At 41.8% G+C, this 18,372-nt stretch overlaps 2 protein-coding genes across 3 annotated transcripts in view; one reads left to right on the forward strand and one right to left on the reverse strand.

The window, feature by feature from the left end:
• The window catches only part of HBP1 (HMG-box transcription factor 1), a 28,239-nt gene extending 15,127 nt beyond the window's left edge, over positions 1-13,112 (forward strand). For both annotated transcript variants that reach the window (XM_006185317.3, XM_014559809.2), the window contains exons 7-11: positions 1,690-1,846; positions 2,506-2,650; positions 8,394-8,711; positions 10,812-10,953; positions 12,022-13,112. In XM_006185317.3, coding sequence (XP_006185379.1) covers positions 1,690-1,846; positions 2,506-2,650; positions 8,394-8,711; positions 10,812-10,953; positions 12,022-12,039 — 780 coding nt within the window. In that variant the 3' untranslated portion in view covers positions 12,040-13,112. The remainder of the gene's footprint in view (positions 1-1,689; positions 1,847-2,505; positions 2,651-8,393; positions 8,712-10,811; positions 10,954-12,021) is intronic.
• Positions 12,354-18,372, reverse strand: part of COG5 (component of oligomeric golgi complex 5) — a 237,564-nt gene continuing 231,545 nt past the window's right edge. The window contains exon 22 of the mRNA XM_032484216.1: positions 12,354-14,168. Coding sequence (XP_032340107.1) covers positions 14,054-14,168 — 115 coding nt within the window. The 3' untranslated portion in view covers positions 12,354-14,053. The remainder of the gene's footprint in view (positions 14,169-18,372) is intronic.

Genomic DNA, 18,372 nt, shown 5'->3' on the forward strand with positions numbered 1-18,372 from the left:
TAGCTTTGAAATCTTTAATTTCTCCATCTCCTCTGTAGGCAGAGAAATTGGGATGTGAAGTGTGCTTGTTTAAAATTCCTATGTGGATCCTGCTGTTCCCTGCTGTTGAGTCTCTTGAGAAAAATCCTCTCATGGCTGCCTTCAGTGTCCCCCTCAGCCTGTTACCATTATAGCAAAGTTCACCATGGTCTGACTTCAGCGTCTGTTGCCCTACTAACCTTGTCTCAAAGGCCACTAGCTTTATTCTGATTTCCAAAGAGCTTCCTGCTTGTTCTGCGTGGCATCTCTGCAGCATTTGACGCAGTGGGTTGTCTTCTCTTGATTTGTGTAGCGTGGCGGCGCCCTGATTCTTCTTCCACTTTCCCGTCTTTTTTGACTGGTGGCTTATCTGCCCGTGACGTCAAGTGTGAGCTACCATTCTAGCCTCCTCACCCTCGTCACCACGTCCTCTGCTCGTACTGCCCACAGCAGCTTCTTGGTGGCCTGTGGAAAGCACTCTGGTCTCGGAGTCAGGAAACCTGGGCTCTTTCTTGCTCTGCCAGCAACTGTTTGCATGACTGGCCTTGGGCAGGCTGCTAGACATTGGCTTCCTGGTCTGTGAGATGGGATTGGATTAGTTTTAAGTTCTCACAGCTCTAAGAACTAGAAGATTCTGTAATCTAGTTACTAGTGTAACCAACACTGGACTTACCTTTTTCTTCCCCCTTTGGCCTCCTTTTTCCCTTTTCTTTTCTTTTCCCTTTTCTTTTCTATTATCCTTCTTGATTGCTAGATTCAAAACTGGGAAGTTGACTGTTTTGGTTTCCTCCCTTCATATTCAGTTGATCAGTTCTATTTCCTTGAAGATTTTTACACTTATCCCTTTCTCTCATTGGTTATTTTGTTCACTAGTGACTGGATACTACAGCTACCTATTGGCATGTCTGTCTCCTTTGTGTTTCTGTGAATTTAAGGGTAGGGATCACGTGGTGTTTAATGTTTCATGTTTTCGGAGCCTAGCACCTGCCATGTACTAAATGCTCAATAAATATTAGTTGAAGTTAAATTTAGCCTAGTTCTGCCACCCCTGCACTTGCCAATTCAAGATTGTAATGGGGTTTCCTCATAATATCTTCAAGTAAATGGAGCACTAGAGGTGCCTTTTATCCTACAGTCTTTATCCTCATCTTAAAATTGACAATTAATAAAAATGCTTCCGTTGACTTCCCAGTACCTTCTCAAAGGAAAGTGTAAGCACCATGGCTGTCTTTAAGATCCCTTCACTGACTGACTGGGCCCTCCTTCGCAGTCTGAACTCACCTTGCATTTTCAGCAAATAAGTCGCGCTCTTCAGAGAAATTGTTACAACTGTTCTTGGTGTGAGGCATTTTTCTTCTGCCTTTCTAAATTTCATTCTTTTAAATCCCAGTCCAAATGGGACTTGAAAGCCCTCCCTAATCTTCTTTTGGAGTTAATACCTCTCTGTATTAAACTCCATTAGCATTATTTATACTTGAAGTGCTTACTCTAGTCTGCTTTATAGTAGTAATTTATGTATCTGCCTTTCTTCACTCCTGGGTCGAAAGCTCCTTAATGGCAGGGATCCTGTCTTACTTTTATCGTTTCCACAAAATCTTACGTCTAACAGGAACTTCATTCCATGTTGAATTGAATACTGCCAATTTATTTACTATATGCATGTATTTCCAGGGCTATGGTTCTGATGGTCTAAAGTTGTTATCACATGAAGAAAGTGTATCATTTGGCGAGTCTGTACTGAAGTTGACTTTTGATCCTGGTACAGTAGAAGATGGTTTACTTACTGTAGAGTGTAAGCTGGACCACCCTTTCTATGTTAAAAATAAAGGTAGGGCTTCAATTTGAATTTGTAGTAACTGTTTTAAAGAAAGCTTCTTAAATTTATAATCATGTCTTGTGGCATAACTCTTTGATGATTAAGAAAAAAATTTTTTTGGAAGGGAAAACTTTCAAACTAAAGAAAACTACCATAAGAAATGCCTTATATAGTAAAACCTAGTGATGTTTGAGTGTCTTAGTCGTCAGGTAGAGCTCTGCTTCCTGTGGGTGTGAACGTGGAGATTCGTGTAGCGTGCTACAGTAGCTCTCTGTTGTCTCAAGTAGTTCGGGGAATGGAGTATTCTAGTAATTGCATTTTGGTTTAGGGTTGCCAAATATGCTATATACCTGAATCACGATTCAGAGACTATTTCATGGTCTCAATCATCATCGTGTATCACTATCTTGTAGGTCAGTGGAAGTGCTGATTGGTAGAATTGCTATATTAATAAAATGGTGAATTAAATTACTTTGGAAGGCTTTTACACTGCAAAATAAAATACTTGGACTTGCTTTGTGGCAAAGATACATGACTTGTGTTACAGAAAAACTCAAGTAATAACTTTATTTTTAAGATGCAGAAGTGCTATGTCTATTGTATAATAAATAATTCGAGTGCTTTCTGTCAGTCTCCATCCTTTATGTAACTGTTGTTTGTTTTAACTTTAGGTTGGTCCTCATTTTATCCAAGCTTGACTGTGGTACAGCATGGCATTCCATGTTGTGAAATTCATATTGGTGATGTATGTCTACCTCCTGGACACCCCGATGCCATTAATTTTGATGATTCAGGTGTTTTTGATACATTTAAAAGGTAATATTGAATTCTTCTTTTTTCCCCTCTCTATCAAAAGTTTACGCTTAATCTCCCTAATGATTGCTGTTTAAGAGGTTAAACGTTTAAAGATCTGAGAATTACAAAAGGACTAGTTAGAGGAAGTATATACAGTTGACCCTTGAACACCAATCCTCCACACAGTCGGAAATCCACGTGTAACTTCTAGCCGGCCCTCTGTATAGGCAGATTCAACCAACCATAGACTGAGTAGTACGTACTATTGAAAAAAACCCACATATACGTGGACCCAAGCAGTTCAAACCCGTGTTGTTCAAGGGTCAACTATATATGATTAAATGAAAAAATATTTGGTAATTTAAGTAAAATAATAGTTCAAGAGGAGTTTTACACTGAGTAGTCATTTAGGAAAAGTGAGTTTGTAAAACATTTAGATGAGGAAAAACACCTAGGACCAAGAATTAAATAGATCAGCTTTGATACTTAAAAAAGAAAAATCTGCTAAATCTGGCCAGTTGTCTTGAACCAGTCCACAAGTCTGTTAATTGTATCTTTTTTTTTTTCCTTTAGGTAACTGTATCTTTGTTTAATATTCATTTTGACAAGGGCATTAGTTGCATGGATTAATAAAATCATAAAAATAGCAAAAAGTTGACATTTGTAAAGACTTATAGAAGGAAGTGATTTGTCCTGAGATTACCTTGTAAGTGGCAGAATAGGACAAGAATCCATGTGTACGGACACTCAAGAAGGTTGACCAACTGTCTGAATTTGTGTGGACCGTTTCTGGTTGTAGCACTGGAAGTCCTGCATCCCTGGAAACCCCATCCCTGGGAAAATGGACAGTTGGTCACCCTTCTCCCAGAAGGAAGCCAGAGAAGGTCTATATGTAATATCTGGGATTTTAAGACCCATTCTTTCTTTAAAATAATTATCAAATCCATAGGCATTAAGTAGAGAATTCTCAAGAGTTCCTGCTGGCCTGTAGATTTTATTTTGTTCAGTTTAATATAATAAAATATAAGGTTAATATGTTTTTACTTTGAAAGCATAAGTGAGACTATTTAAAAACAAAACAAAACCCAGCATGGCCTGGCACAGGCTGTGTGATCAACAAACATGTCCAAGATTGAAATCTAAATGCTGTTTGATTCTCTGTCTCTCATATACACTCTGAAAACCAAGACAGTGTTAAGGTCTGATACTCAGAGTATTCTTAGGATGTAGATCTGTGCTACCTCTTATGTTTTGGTGAGAGTGTAAACTGTACCATTTTGGAAGATAATTCGGCTTCATCTTACAACACTGAATATCAGCAATCCCGTGCCTCTGGATGTCAACCTAGAGAAGTAGATTCCTAGAGACATGTGCTAGGAGATGTGTAAACCATTTCATAGCTGTGTTGTTCATGGTGTAAAAAACACGGGAACAGTATCAGCACGCATGAACTGGAGAGTGAATGTGTATGTCGTGATGTAATCACACCGTGGAATTCTTTTTGTCAGTGGAAAATGAATGAACCGTGGCCATACATTTTAAAACAAGGGTCAGTTTTAGAAATAACAAAAATTCCTCCCAGAAATAGTTATGATTCCATTTTTTATGCAATCAGATGTTCTTTGGAAATACAGCTAATAAAAGTTAAATCAATGTATATAATCTTTCTGTAGTATATAAAATACACATTATAGAGTTCCGTCGGGGGTCCCCAGGTCCACCCCAGGCTCAGTGATTTAGCGGGAGGGCTCTCACAGGTTCCAGTACATAGTCACACGCACAGCTATGGATACGCAAGGGTATGAAAGCAGAATCATGAAAAGGGAAGACGTGGGCTCAAGTCTGGGACAGCCAGGGTCCCAGGAGTCCTCTCCTGGTGGAGCCACACAGGACAAGCTTATTTCCCTCAGCAGCGAGTTCCGACAGTGTGTACGAATCGCTTTCTACCAGGGATACTTGTTAGACCCTCAGCACCAGGGTTTTAGTGGGAGAGGTCGCGTAGGCTGCCTCTGCCTGGCAAGTACCAAAATTGAAAGCTTCCAAAAGGAAAGCAGGTGTTTAGGGTAAACTGTATTGTTTGTGCACATAGTTCAGAAACAGTAAGCCTCTCCTATCAGTTGTGGGAATGATGGGAACCTTCCTGAAATCCAAGTTCCAGATGCTCGTCAGGGCCAGCTTTGTAAGTGACCCTCTGACAGGACAGCAGGACTGCAGTGTTAACTCTTCTGCACAATGAAACATTGTCTATGACATGGTAATATAACTGCTGTATTAATGTAATGTTGCTATAGTTTTTATATGTTGTATTTATGAGTGCATTATAATGAAATTATTGGAAAAGTGAGGGAATGATAACTCAGGAGAGTGGTTCTCTGTGGGTGGCAAATGTGGGAGTTTAGTGATATCAGAAATATTCTATTTCATTAGATTGTGAGTTCATTCGTATTTATTTGTATGAATTATAGCTTACATTTATATGTTATATACATTTTTTTATATATCAGGTATTTCATAGTGCAAAACTTTCTTTTTTAAGCTGAAGGAACACTTGGCTGTCTCTTGGTTTTTGTAAGACAGCAGGTTCCCATTATTTGGTCCCACTGAACAGCGCTCACTCCTAGGACAACTGGTCTCACTTCTCTGTGGAGTGAGAGTGGCCCCCTTCCTTTCCCCCTTCGTGAAGGAGTGGAAATGGAAGTTCATCCAGGAGAAACCATGAAAAAGTTGAGAAGCAGGAAGTGGACTAAATCTTCACCGTGGACTGGGTTATGACTTGGCAGGTTAGAGGAGATGCTGCCTGCCGTGAGGAGGTCAGGAAGGGAGAGAAGGGCAGGAAGCAGCAGCTCTTAGTCCAAGAGGGAACTCAAGAATTAAAGTCCCAAGTGCCCCCTGGGGATACGGGACAGGCTCTTGGGTCGTGCTATTCAGGGAAGGACACTTGAATCCTTGAAATTTTTGCTTGGTGGGGACCAGAAGATGTCAGTGATAAACTGATAAGCTCTTAGGTACAATTTGTGGCTCTTGTAGAAAGGAAGCTTCCAAGTAAGCACTTGAGTTGAAGAAGCCTGTTTGAGACATTGGGGATTGAAGCCAGTCTTCGCAGTATCAGGCAGGTTTAGGACAGTTGTTTCTGAAGTTGGTGTGTCTGTTCAGGTGATGTATTTTAACTTGCTGAATGCCTCCTAGGTCCCGGTGCTGTACACGTACTAACTTGTTTACTCTTGACTGTCTTGTAGATGATGTCCCCATTTTACAGAGGGAGAGAGAACTAAAGCTGAGAGTGAGGAACATGTTCAGAAAATAGCTGTTAGTGTCAGAACCCAGAGTCAAGCCTGAATCTTGTCAGAATCCAGATTCAGTACTCAGTTTACCAGTCGAGGTTGCTTCTGCAATAACTGACACCGCAGTTGAATACCTACTGTGTGCTGGCCTCTGCTCTGCCTTTAGTGTTTTACATAGATTGTTCTCTCAGCGGTGCAGCATCGCACAGCATGTGCTGTCTTCATTTCAGAAGTATGGAAACTGAGGCTACAGGGTTTATTTAACCTGCACAAGCTTACATTATTAAGTGGTATAGATAGACTGTGAGCCCAATTAAAATTTTACATTATTATGTACTCTCTTATTCAGTCATCAGACATTGTAAAAGCCGAGTGTGTGCTGAGCATTGGGGATTTAAAATCAGTTAAGACATAGGCCTGACTCTTTGCTCCCAGTCTAGAGAAGGAAATGGATTAGTCCATGTGTGCGGTGGGGTATGTGCTGGCTGACAGGCAGTGTGGCCCAGGAGGGACACAGCTCTGGAGCAGGACTCTCTGGGCTCACATCCTGGTTCTGTGATAGATTTGCTGTGGAAACTGGGCTAAGTTAATTTTCCTATGGGTCTTCAAAAAAAAAGTAAAATGAGGGTAATATGGGAGGGAGTATTAAATGAGTTAGTCTGTGACATGGCTAATAGACTACACTATTGCAGAGTTTGAGTGATGCATGACGGTGGGAAAGGGCCTTCTAAGCTTGAGGAATGGCTTGTAGAAGTGAGGTGGGAAACAGGGCCCATTTTAGAACCACAGATAGTGAGCACAGCAAAAGATGAAGTTTCCTTAAAAGGCTATTGTGTGTACTATTATAATGCTGTAGTCACGTCAAATTCCTGAATTGTGTGTTGAGTACTTCAAACTGCTTTAAACTGTGTCCGCGATGGAAGAGGATGATAGTTACACTTGTACCACTAGGTGGTGGAGTTTTCAAATTTCAGTAGTCAGTTACACTGGTTTTAAATCTTCTGGTGTTTCAAATTATTAATCTCTACTGATGGTAGATAATTATAATTTGGTGCCAGTTTCATTTATAATATTTGCTTTTCTTCTAAATTATATGTGGGAGGGGCTTAAGATAGCAAAAATTGTTTCCCTGACATAACACTGATTGCTAAGCATTTATTCGATAATTTTAGAGTCATACTTGACACTTATTTCATGTAATACCCTTAAAAGAGCAGACGTGTGATTGTAATCAGTAGAAGTCACTTGTGCTGCGTGCGGTGGCTGGCATGGCCTCCTCACTCACGTGGCTCCCCCACCCCCCGCCCCCGTCTGCGGAGTGATGTAATCTCACACTGCTTTACCTATAGGCAGATACTATTCCTATGGCTTTTATCAACCTGTGTTGATGTATTGCCAGAATTTCAGTTTCAGGGAGAGAAATAGAGTTGGGTTTAGAATAAAAGGCTTTCTGCTAAGATAAGTGTAAGCAGTAAGAGTTAACAGAGTTGGAACAAGAATTCTTTTGATGGGTGTATCTTCAGGCTGTGGTCTACATTAACTCTACTTTTCAGGTAATGTTTTCAGTGATGATTATTCACCTTGAGGTTAGCAGGTAGCAGGGCCGAGCACACGGTACTGGTGAGGAAACCTGGGGCTTTGGAGGTGGGCGGACAGATCTGGGTTTAGAGCTAGTAGCTGTGAGGCCTTGGGTGGACAATTATTTTATCTTTTTTATCCTGTTTTCCTCATACAAAGAGGATAATGAACACCTCCGAGCAGGCTGGTTGAGAAAATGATACCGTGGATAGCTTATTCCCATGCCTGTGTGAACTGAATATACCAAACAAAACATGGCCTTTCCTGATCAGTGTGGATTTTTACTTTTTAGTTGTTAGGCTGTGTTGTGATATATGGACAGCCTGTAGGGGAGACTGATGAACGTGTGACTGTTGGCATCTCAACAAATGACCCAGGTTACTGTGCACTGTGAGTTCCTTTGGCTACATTTAACCAATTTTGACTGCCCTCACTCAGCATTTTGTTTTCTTAGGAGTTAGTCCTTAGGCCTGGGATATATCTGCCACTCCACTTTAACTTTCTAATTTTAAGTTTCTATAGTCATCAAATTAGATTATCAGATTTGTCAAAAAGTGAGTCTAAAGTTGGAATAACTGAGTTGCTTGGGATCTAAAGGAGGTACTTGCTGTGAGTAAAGTATGTGGACTGTAACAGATTCCTTTGGGGTGGGGGCTCATGTGTTTTTAAAAGATTTTTGTTACTAAGATTGAGAAAATTTTAGTAAATGCATATATAAGCTTTCATCCTATAAGCAGTTGTCAATGGTGAAGCTGTAAAAACAGTGTTGGTAACATTAAGGTAAAATACATTGAAATTTCTAGTCAGATGTTAAGGTTTTTTTCTTTTTTTCCCCCCAAATCCTGTGTTTTTACAAATCAGATCATTACACTGAATTAAAACCATGTTAATGAATTTATTTTTAGCTATGACTTCACGCCTATGGATTCTTCCGCAGTCTACGTGCTAAGTAGTATGGCTCGTCAGCGTCGTGCGTCTTTGTCTTGTGGAGGGCCTGGAGCTCAAGAATTCGCGGGATCTGGATTCAGTAAAAACTGTGGCTCGCCTGGATCACCACAGCTCTCTTCCAGTTCTTTGTATACAAAAGCTGTCAAAACCCACAGCTCAGGGACTGTGAGCGCCACTTCTCCTAACAAGTGCAAAAGACCAATGAATGCCTTCATGCTTTTTGCCAAAAAATACAGAGTTGAATATACTCAGATGTATCCAGGGAAAGATAACAGGTAATAAGAGTGATAATTTGGATTATAATAATTCAGTGTATTAAGTGCAGTTTCATAGGAACTGGAATAGTTAAGTGAACTTCGATAGCTTTTATTGTTGAATTCTTTGTTTTCTAGGTTTACTTTAAAAAGTTCAAGTGGACTTTTTAGGGTCATGAGTAATTATTTTGTAATGCCTAGACAGGTAGTTAAGTTAGCTAAGAGGTAAGGATCTGCCTTCTAAAATTAATATGGCGCCATTTGCCTGTTAGAGGACACGGCTCTTAACAGCTGACAGTTCCATCTTTATGGAGAAGACGAACACCTTCCCGGGTCAGATCTCATGGAGGTGACTGCTGTACAGCCGTGTCACGCTGTGGATTGTGTGGGCATTGGTGATTTGTAGTAACTGCCAGATTTATCAAAAGACTAAGCTTAGCTTAGAGGTGTCCTCAGTAGAGCCCAGGAATAAAAGTTAACACTAACCCTTCCTGCTGTTCGCTGGTGCCCTTACCTCATCTCTCAAAACCCTCCACTCCTCACCCGCAAACCAAGTTCTCCATGAACTTGGAGAACTTTAAAATGATCTTTTGCCCTTCTTCCTTGTTCCCTTTACCCTTGAGATCATGAGAAAAGTCTAATGATTACGCACATAAAATAATTGTTTTGAATTCTGGTTTGAATGACTCATGGTCTTAATTTTTAATATATATACACACACTTGAGATATATTGACATATGACATTAGTTTCAGGTGTACAACATCATTTGATATTTGTATATATTAAGAAATGATCACAGTAATAACTCTGGTTAATACCCATCACTATACAGTTATGAATTTTTTTCTTGTGATAACTTTTAAGATCTACTTTCTTAGCAATTTTCAAATATGCCATACAGGTGATTCACTGTACTCACCCTGCTGTACATTACATCCTCAGGACTTTTAACAGGGAGTTTGTACCTTTTAACTACCTCCACCCATTTTTTTTTTTCTACCCCAAGTAGTTACATTTTAAAGAGAGAAGCGACTTAAACCAAATTCATCTTTAACTTGGGAATTGATACATATGTATTTCTTACTCGATTTAACTAGTAAAAGTGTCAACCATTATATGGTACCTTTAACTCAGAGATTATAAAAACTGGTTCTTATTTTAATAAAAGAACATGTAATGCAATGTTTAATTGCATTAGCTTTTTTGGATTAAAAAATACATGTATTTACTATATATTTAATTTCTTTTTACAGAGTAGAGCTTCTGTGGTGACTTTTTCCAAAGCTCAGATACCTGTTCTCTTGCTTCCGTATCAGTCATCGTGAAATCACTTGTAGATACTTCATGTAGTCTTCCCAGACCTTGTTTCGTATTGAGTGTCAGGAAATTAAGGGTTAAGTGCTCTTCACAGAAGGAAAACAGTTTGTGTCTGCCTGTCCTTGATGAGACATTTTAAGTAGGTTTGGGGCAGATGAATAAATACAAATAGGAAATAGTTTCAAATATCTATTAGTCATCACACGTCTGACCAGTTTGACTTTAAGTGTTAAGTATAAATATTGCCTAAGGTTTATTTGGTGTTGTCTTAGGAGATGCACAGTAAGTGTGCATTTTCACTGGGGCTGCGTGGAGGAAGAAAGCTGTACCATGACTACTTGGTGGGTTATGGGCGCAACCAGCAAGTAAGGACAGCTTCTAGTAGTGAATACTTTGTGCTGCTGATACTGAATGTTACCTGCCATAACGGCTTAAACAGCTTTGCAAAACCAATGTATCAGGATAGACCTAACTAACTTACACCATTTCTTTGAAATATTTAACTTTTTTCTTCAAATCTGAGCTGTGTAAAATAACCAGTTTTTAGCCATTTTAGATGTCCGTTGACAATTGGAAATAATGGCCTTATTCCCGGAGGCTTTAACTGCCAAGGTTGTGATGAATGGACCGCATGACTTGGGGCTTTACTGGAAATGACTGCTGTCGCCTTGACCTTTTCCCTTTCTCTATGTTGGACAAGATTGTTGTCTTTCAACTTCTATTTCTTCCCGAAATAGCAGCACTTGAAATGACTTTTCTGAAAAATTCTTGCCTTCAGCAAGTGTAAATATTTACTTTACAGAGCCATAAGTGTGATCCTTGGTGACAGGTGGAAGAAAATGAAGAATGAAGAGAGAAGGATGTATACATTAGAAGCGAAGGCATTGGCTGAAGAACAAAAGCGTTTAAATCCTGACTGTTGGAAAAGGAAAAGAACCAATTCGGTATGTTTCAACAAAAACAGTCCTGACTTATCTCCACAGCTGTCCTGGTGCATCGCAGCAGCTGTTAAAGCCTTTAAAGGCCGGTTGAGGCTATTTCCCAGCCTTTACACTTTCAAAACCTAATCATGTTTTTGCACCATCTAAGGCGGACTGCTTTTCTTTTCATCGTTAATGCCACTCTTCACATGGAAAGTAGCAATGTTCGTCTGGAGATGCTCAAGTGGAAAACTTTAGAATGTAGTATTTCTAGTTAGATTGATAGCTGTTATTAACTCGATAGCACAATAGAAAAATTTTCTAATTTGGGGCAGGATGTCTCAGCAGCCTTTCTTAATTGGTGGTGGGTTGAGGAGGAGGGAGGCATGGGGTGAACTGACCAGCCTTCATGGGGACTTCTGACATCTGCACAGAATTTCTAGATGAAAAATCTCAGGAAGGAAAAAAATGGCAAGGCCTAGGAAGGCTGGTAAACAAGTTCGCACTATAATAAGAATCTTGGATAGATTTGATTGATAGAGCTTTTCCATTAGTAGAGTAGCATCTTTTAAGTGTTTTCTATTAATTACAAGACAGCTTCACATGACAGAACAGAATGAGCTCAATGTGAAACAGCATTAAAAATAAAGGGAAGACATCAGCACCTCGCAGGAGGGGGCCAAGGATGTGCCGATTCATTCTGTGTATTTGTGCCCATTTCTGTGTAGTAACATGCAGTTCACGTCTGTGTTAAGAATTTCTTTTTAAAAAGTAGTCAGATTCCAATACAAGAGGATGGCTGAACTAGATTTTTGAAGTTCTCCATTACCTTCAGATTCCACGCAGTAGGACTTTGCCTGGATCCCCATCCTTCCTGCTCATCCTAGTCCACCTCTCTTGTCTCATCATTTTCATACATTTTCCGGATGCCTGAACCATCAGATGTTAGCAGACTTTTAAAAACCACCTTTGAGAAGGCAGTCTTTTTAAATAGTAAGGTTATAAACATTGTATTTATCCACCTTTGCTTTCACTTGTAGAATTACTACGTATTGTAAACATTCACTGAGCTTTAATTTTTTATCTCCACAGGGCTCCCAACAACATTAAACCAAGATGCTTATGTTCTTAAGTCTGTATTCACATAAACTGACTGTTGATGGAAAGACTTAAGAAGATCAAGGTCTCACGATTCGTCCTGGAGCGTGCGGCCGTAAGATACTGATAGCATTGAGTCTTGCAATGATTTAATAATACGAGTGAGGATTTGCTTTCTCCATTAGAGCATTAAGTAAGCTAAAACTATCAACATTGTAAACCAAATTGCCTTATTTTTCTTCCAAACTTCATATATGTCTATCAGGTAATATAGGCTTGAAAATTGATATCCTGTGGTGCTAAAGTACAGTAGAAAGAGGAAGGAGAAGTGTATACATGTTTTATTTTAAATTGTACAAAAGGGGAGTATAAAAATATGTACCTGCTGTTCATACATTAGCTCCTTACTGCTTATTAATCTGTATTGTACACAAGATGGAATGAAGCAGAAGCTGGGAGCTGGCCTTTCCTTGACCAGCCACCGCCTGGCTCAGCGTCTGTGCCAAACACGGGGGCTCCCAGGCTGGCCAGTGCCAAGAGATGACCAGAACATGGAGCAGGCGGATGGTGTCAGGGTCCCACCTAAGCGCCACCTGCTGCAGGTCCCAGAGCACGCTGAGCTGAGGCACTGGGTGGCAGCACCCATCCCTTACTGCGGTGGGCAGCCCAGGCCAAGGTCAAGTTAGTTAATAGCATTGGGATATAGTCACTGTAATGGTGCTATTAACAGTTGACACCATTGTATTTTTAACTTTGTGTCCTATATCTCCTCAGCCACGTATCTTAATATCGTATTTGTCATCGTATCTCTGGTGGGGGCACTTTGCACTTCCAGTGCAACACTTGCACTTTACTTTCCTCCAACTGTCTACAATGAGAGCAAACACACTGGCAATACAGCTGCTTTTGCTCTGAGCTACAATCATGGCTTTTCGTGTTACTTACCAAGTGGTGTTCCTGGTTAGAATCACAGCTGGAAAATTGATTTCAGTTCATTACACTTCATGATGTTGCCCCTAAATTTTGCACACTATATTCTTGTATATTATTTCAAATAAAATGAAAAAAAAATTGTTTATCTCTGACTTCTGCCGATTGATTGTGACTGAACTTTCTGTACGAGTCATCAGAGTAACAGTTCAGGGGAGGGAAAATACATAAAAATCCCACAACCCACTTCTTAAACAATAAAACAAAATATTAATGTACACCAGAAACTAATACAACATTGTAAATCAACTATACTTCAAAGAGTTTAAAAGAAAAAAATCCAAAGTGTTAGTAACAAGAGCAATAGAATAACAAGAAACCAGATTATCAGCTATTGATAAGAATCTTCGTAAAAATTTTTATCTTGGCATCTGCATTAGAAAGTCTGCTTTTAATAAGATGACACCGTGTAAAGACAACCTTGCTCTGCCCTTAGTAAAGATACAGTATGACACGTGGAAAACATTTAGCCGCACATCTTAGCTCTGGGTGGACAGTGGTTCCCACACTTTGTTGCATGCTGTAAATGCTTTTTTTTTTTTTAAATACTAATGCCTGGCTCCTACCCCCAGGCATGTTAATATGAGATACAAATTGGGCATCAAGTTTTTTTTTTTAATAAAGCTACCAGTGATTCTAATGGGCAGCCAAGTATGGAAAGCACTAGGCTGTGTGCATTTATCCAGTGAGGATAAAAAAGCATCTTTACTATAAACTTGATCAAATCCCTTAAGAAGCAGTGGGGACTCTGCTATGAGATGGGAAGAAATTTTAACCCACCTCATAGAAAAGAGTTGGCTGTCCTTCTGGAAAGATCAGGTCCATGGAGTTTGAAGTTGATGAATTTTGACATTTTATGCTACTTAAGGTGGAAGAGTTTAAGAGGTAAACAAAACGATCAGTAAGAAAAACAGTAAAGTCAATTACAGTCTTAAACTTGGAGATAGTAGCTGTTTTCTAGAAGTATGAGTTACAATTTAATTGCCAGCCTTGTTCAGGTTAGCACAAAATGGAGATAAGGAAAGATTTCACGTTATTACTGAAGAGCAGACGTAGCTTTTTGAAGCAGCTGAACCATGATGGGATAAACTGGTGCAAATTCTTTGCCTTCTCTGCTTCTTACTGATTGAACATAAGCTTCGAGGGCTCCCCTGAAAACCAAAATGAAAACAATGACAAAAAAAAATTATCTGAAAGAAATCAGCTTAGCACCAATATATAAAAGCAGCCCCTTTCTGGAACTGCTCTGCCCAGTTCCACAAGCTACGTGACCAGCAGCCCTCCCCGAGTCTGCACTGTACTTACTGGTCTAATCACAGTCAGAGGCGCTCTGGCCTCAGATTGTTTCCCTTTCCTCCGTTTTCCTGTTGGCCTCCGCGAAGCCGCCAGCAGCCCGTCTTCCTCGCAGGGCTCACGAGGGGGCGCCCGCGCCGCGGAGAGGGCTCAGCGCCGGGGGCGGGGCCGCCGGCACTGCCACCGCGGGTGCCGTGGGTTCCCGTTCACTGACGGAACAGGAACCCACGGGTAGGACACATTGCTCTTAGGCTCTAATTTTTAGCAAATTATGTGGTAAGGCAGCCTGGATTTAGCCAAGGTATGTCCTCATGAGCGGGGTCAGCAAACCACCCACAAGCCGGGTCCAGCCCTATGACCGCAGGCTCACGCGGGGTCGGCGGCGCTCGGCACTGAACGGCAGGGCCCAGCTGTTGAAGCAGAGGCCACATGACCTCCAAAGACCAAAATATTTACTGTCCGGCCCTTTACGGAAGAAGTTTTCCAATCCCCGAACCAGATGTTCTGTTTAAGTGTTAGATCATGTTTCAGTTAAGCTAAAAAGAAACCTTTTAAGGTATTTTTCATTGTTGGTCTATTTAAGTTCCAAGTATAACCATCACATTTTGGTCATAAAGTTCCACACTCTAAGATAACGGTAAGTTAATACCGTTAATCAGCTCACATACTCCGTCTCAAGCCCCATCTAATATGTAATTCTTACCTGTTTGCTCCCAAACACTGAAAATATTCTTACTTAGACAGGTCTGCTCCTTCTTTTCATTTGCTCACAGGGAATAAACATACCTGCCAGGAGTCCGTCCTGCTCAGCGCTCACACGGCAGTGCCCTGGCGCCCCACTGTCAGAGTGTCAGTGACTATAGTAACTGCATCTCCAACCTCCTATTTCCAGCCCTGACCTCCCTCCTGACTTCTGTCTTCCTGGACATCTTTATCTGACTTCTGCCAGGTATCCCTCAAACTCACCTGTCAGAAACCTAGGGCCGCGCAAACCCACAGGATGTACACCACCAAGAGCAAACCCTGGAGTCAACTGTGGACTCTGGGTGACCGTGATGTCAGCGTGGCTCCCCCCATTGTAACAAATGGACCTCTCTGGTGGGGGATGTTGATAATGGGGGAGGCTGTGTATGTATATGGAAAATCTCTGCCTTCTCAAATCTGCCGTGAACCTAAACCTGCTCTAATGACTAGTCTATTAAAAAAAAAAAAAAAAAAAGGAAATGAAACCTTGGGTTAAAAAAAACAAAACACCCTAAGAGTAGTGCTCTGCCCATCTCCCCCTATTTCAGCAAAAGACACCATCATTTCCCCAAGGTCTCTAAAATTCTTTCAATCCCACACCTCATCAGTTATCAAGTCCTGTTTACCTTACGCATACCACATCCGGTCCCTCCTCTCCCCTTGGCTTCAGTCTGAATCCTGCCACGTTGTGCCCTAATTACTGCGGCAGCCACATAGGTGGCGGTCACCCTGGCACCATCAGCCCTGGGCTAGAGGACCTGCCACACTGTTGCAAGAGGCGGCCGCCTGGAGCGCATCCCTTGCTCTGCCCTCTTCCACCGGCTTCATCATCGCCCTCCTCCAACTTGGTGCCACTGCTGGGTTCTAGACCATTTGCTGTGGCCTAAAAAGACCCTCATATCACCAGTTTCCATTGTTTGTGTTGCCAACATACGTGCAGAGCAGCTCCACCCCATCTGACTCTTAGCCCAGCCCTGATGCCCATCCAGCGAGGGGTCAGAGTACTTGTGCAAATATTCCTCAGATATAAAAATGTCTCTGCCTAACAAGGTTGTGTCCTGAAAAGGCACATTTTGAGCCTATTTGCTCATCTGCAAAATGGGGAGAATACCTATAGGGTTTAGTTGTGAGAATTAAAAGATTCTCTGTGAAGCACCTGGCTCTTCCAGGTACATATCTGTACCTATAAAGCACTCAAATACGGTTTTCCCCACCACGCTTCCCAGGGCCTCAGATTTTCCACGTAAGGAGCAAGCTGTTTGCGTTTCTCCCAGGCACATTAGAGTGTAAGGATGTATGCCTTGGTAATTTTCCCTCCTAAAGATGTAACAACATTGAGGGGTGGGGGCTATTTTATTCATTTATGTAGCCCCAGGACCCAGTGCTTGACAAGTACATGGTGAATGAATTTAAAAACAATTAGAAATAAGGAAGACAGAATTGTCATGAAAAGGAAAGACAAAAGCACCGAAGAATGTAAACAGAAACACGAGTGTAGGGATCCTCAAAAGTACAGGCCTGCAAACTGGAATTTACGGCCCCAAGACAATACGTGAGATACCTTCGTTTACCTCACAGCTGAGCCTTAAATGAAGGGGTTTCTCTTGGAAAAAACTGCTTCTTTCTGTGATACTATTCAAGTTGCTGTAGCATCCTGGGCAATCGGCCCACTCCCACCGTGATGTCCCTGCACATCACACAGAAGAGAAACCAAGGGTCCCACTGTCTGAGACATGACATGTATGTATCAGTCTTAGAAATTAACACACTGAAGTTCACAGAAACTGTCATGTTCTGCAGTGAATTGGTTACATTCATTTTATCTATTAAATGGACAAAAACCCACTCAACACTTTCATCTGCATGGGATGGATAAGACAATTACATAAACTACACAGCATGTGGAAGAAAGCTCAGAAATGAGTTTGGTTAGTGTTTCTGGTATTCATCAAAACACCATCAGAACTACGGAGAGAAAAAAGATTAAATCTGCCCTCCCACGTAAAATCAGAGCAAGATTTTCAAGCAATTATTGTATTACCCATTTGCTTGGGCAAAACATCAGCTTTCCTTGGAAGTCAGGCCAAGCATTATGTAAGAGTCTCAACTCTGGTGTGCATCCAAAATAGGAAGATAATTAAAGTTACTCTTATTGGAAAAAAATTAGTATAGGAATTGTGCGAACAGGAGAGGAAGGATTGTGGCAACACAGCAACACTGCTCAATGTGATTTCAACTAACCAAGTGGAGGTTTTCAATGGAACACAAAATTGATTTTTGTCAGGCATTAATTATCAGTGCGCTTAGTACCGAAACCTGTAAATGACTTTAAAACTACCATGTGCCTTCACAGGCTTCCCCTGGCTCAGTCCTGCCCTCGGTCCCGTCTCAGGCGCCCAGCTTCCAGAACTGGTAGGTGCCTCGTGCCACAGGATCACCAGGAGGAGGGAGCGAACTTTAGCTCTGTCCGCAGCGGTCGTGTGTTGTGCAGAAGTACAGGGCAGCTGAGGGAATGGCTCCCAGCCCGCAGGCCCTGGCCGCCTGCAGGAGAGCGAGGGCTCCAAGGATGCCCCTGACACGAGGACTGCCTGAGAACTGCATACCTGAGAAGTGCCAGGAGGCAAATAAAGCCTGTGGGCAGTTCTGACACCATAAAGCGTCCCTCTCAGACTCAGAGAAAGCAAAGGAGAAGAGGCCGCAGTAAGGAGAGTGGCTGCTCCACGGCCAACAGCAAGAGTCAGTGGGTTTGCGGCCAATCCTACCACTTCTGCAGAGCTTGAGAAATCTTTGCACCAAAATGTCAGTCTTTCCTGAGAACACGTTCACCACTTCCAGACCCCCGGGTGTCCCTCAGGTGTCCCCGGGCTGCCACCTCCACCCGATGGCCCGCACGTGTGCAGCACTGGCCCGCGGGAGGCCGACAAGGCACCCTCTTCCCCACTTACGCCATTTGGCCCCATGAGTCAGTGATTACTCTGATTTTGAAATTAACTTGACTAGCATCCATGCAAGCTCCCGAGAAATATCTGGTGTCAAAAGGGAGCTGAGAGGAAGGTGGAAGAGAGTTCGCCATTTGCCATTTGTCGTGCAGCAGCTGGTGCGTGACCCTCGCCCTGCCCTACTTCCAGCTGAACGTACTGCACCCGGGGCAGCAGAGGGGTGGACGACAAGGTTTGCCCCCAGAACTCAAACAAACATACTGACATTTAAAGGGCAATACTCGCCCTGGGTTTATCTACAGGGGCAAGAAATTCATCAGTGGTGCTTCAGGACGCAGGGACGAAATCAGTTTGCAGTAACAGATAGGAAAGAACATTT

This window comes from Camelus ferus, chromosome 7 (genome assembly GCF_009834535.1).
Source record: "Camelus ferus isolate YT-003-E chromosome 7, BCGSAC_Cfer_1.0, whole genome shotgun sequence".
Lineage (NCBI taxonomy): Eukaryota > Metazoa > Chordata > Mammalia > Artiodactyla > Camelidae > Camelus > Camelus ferus.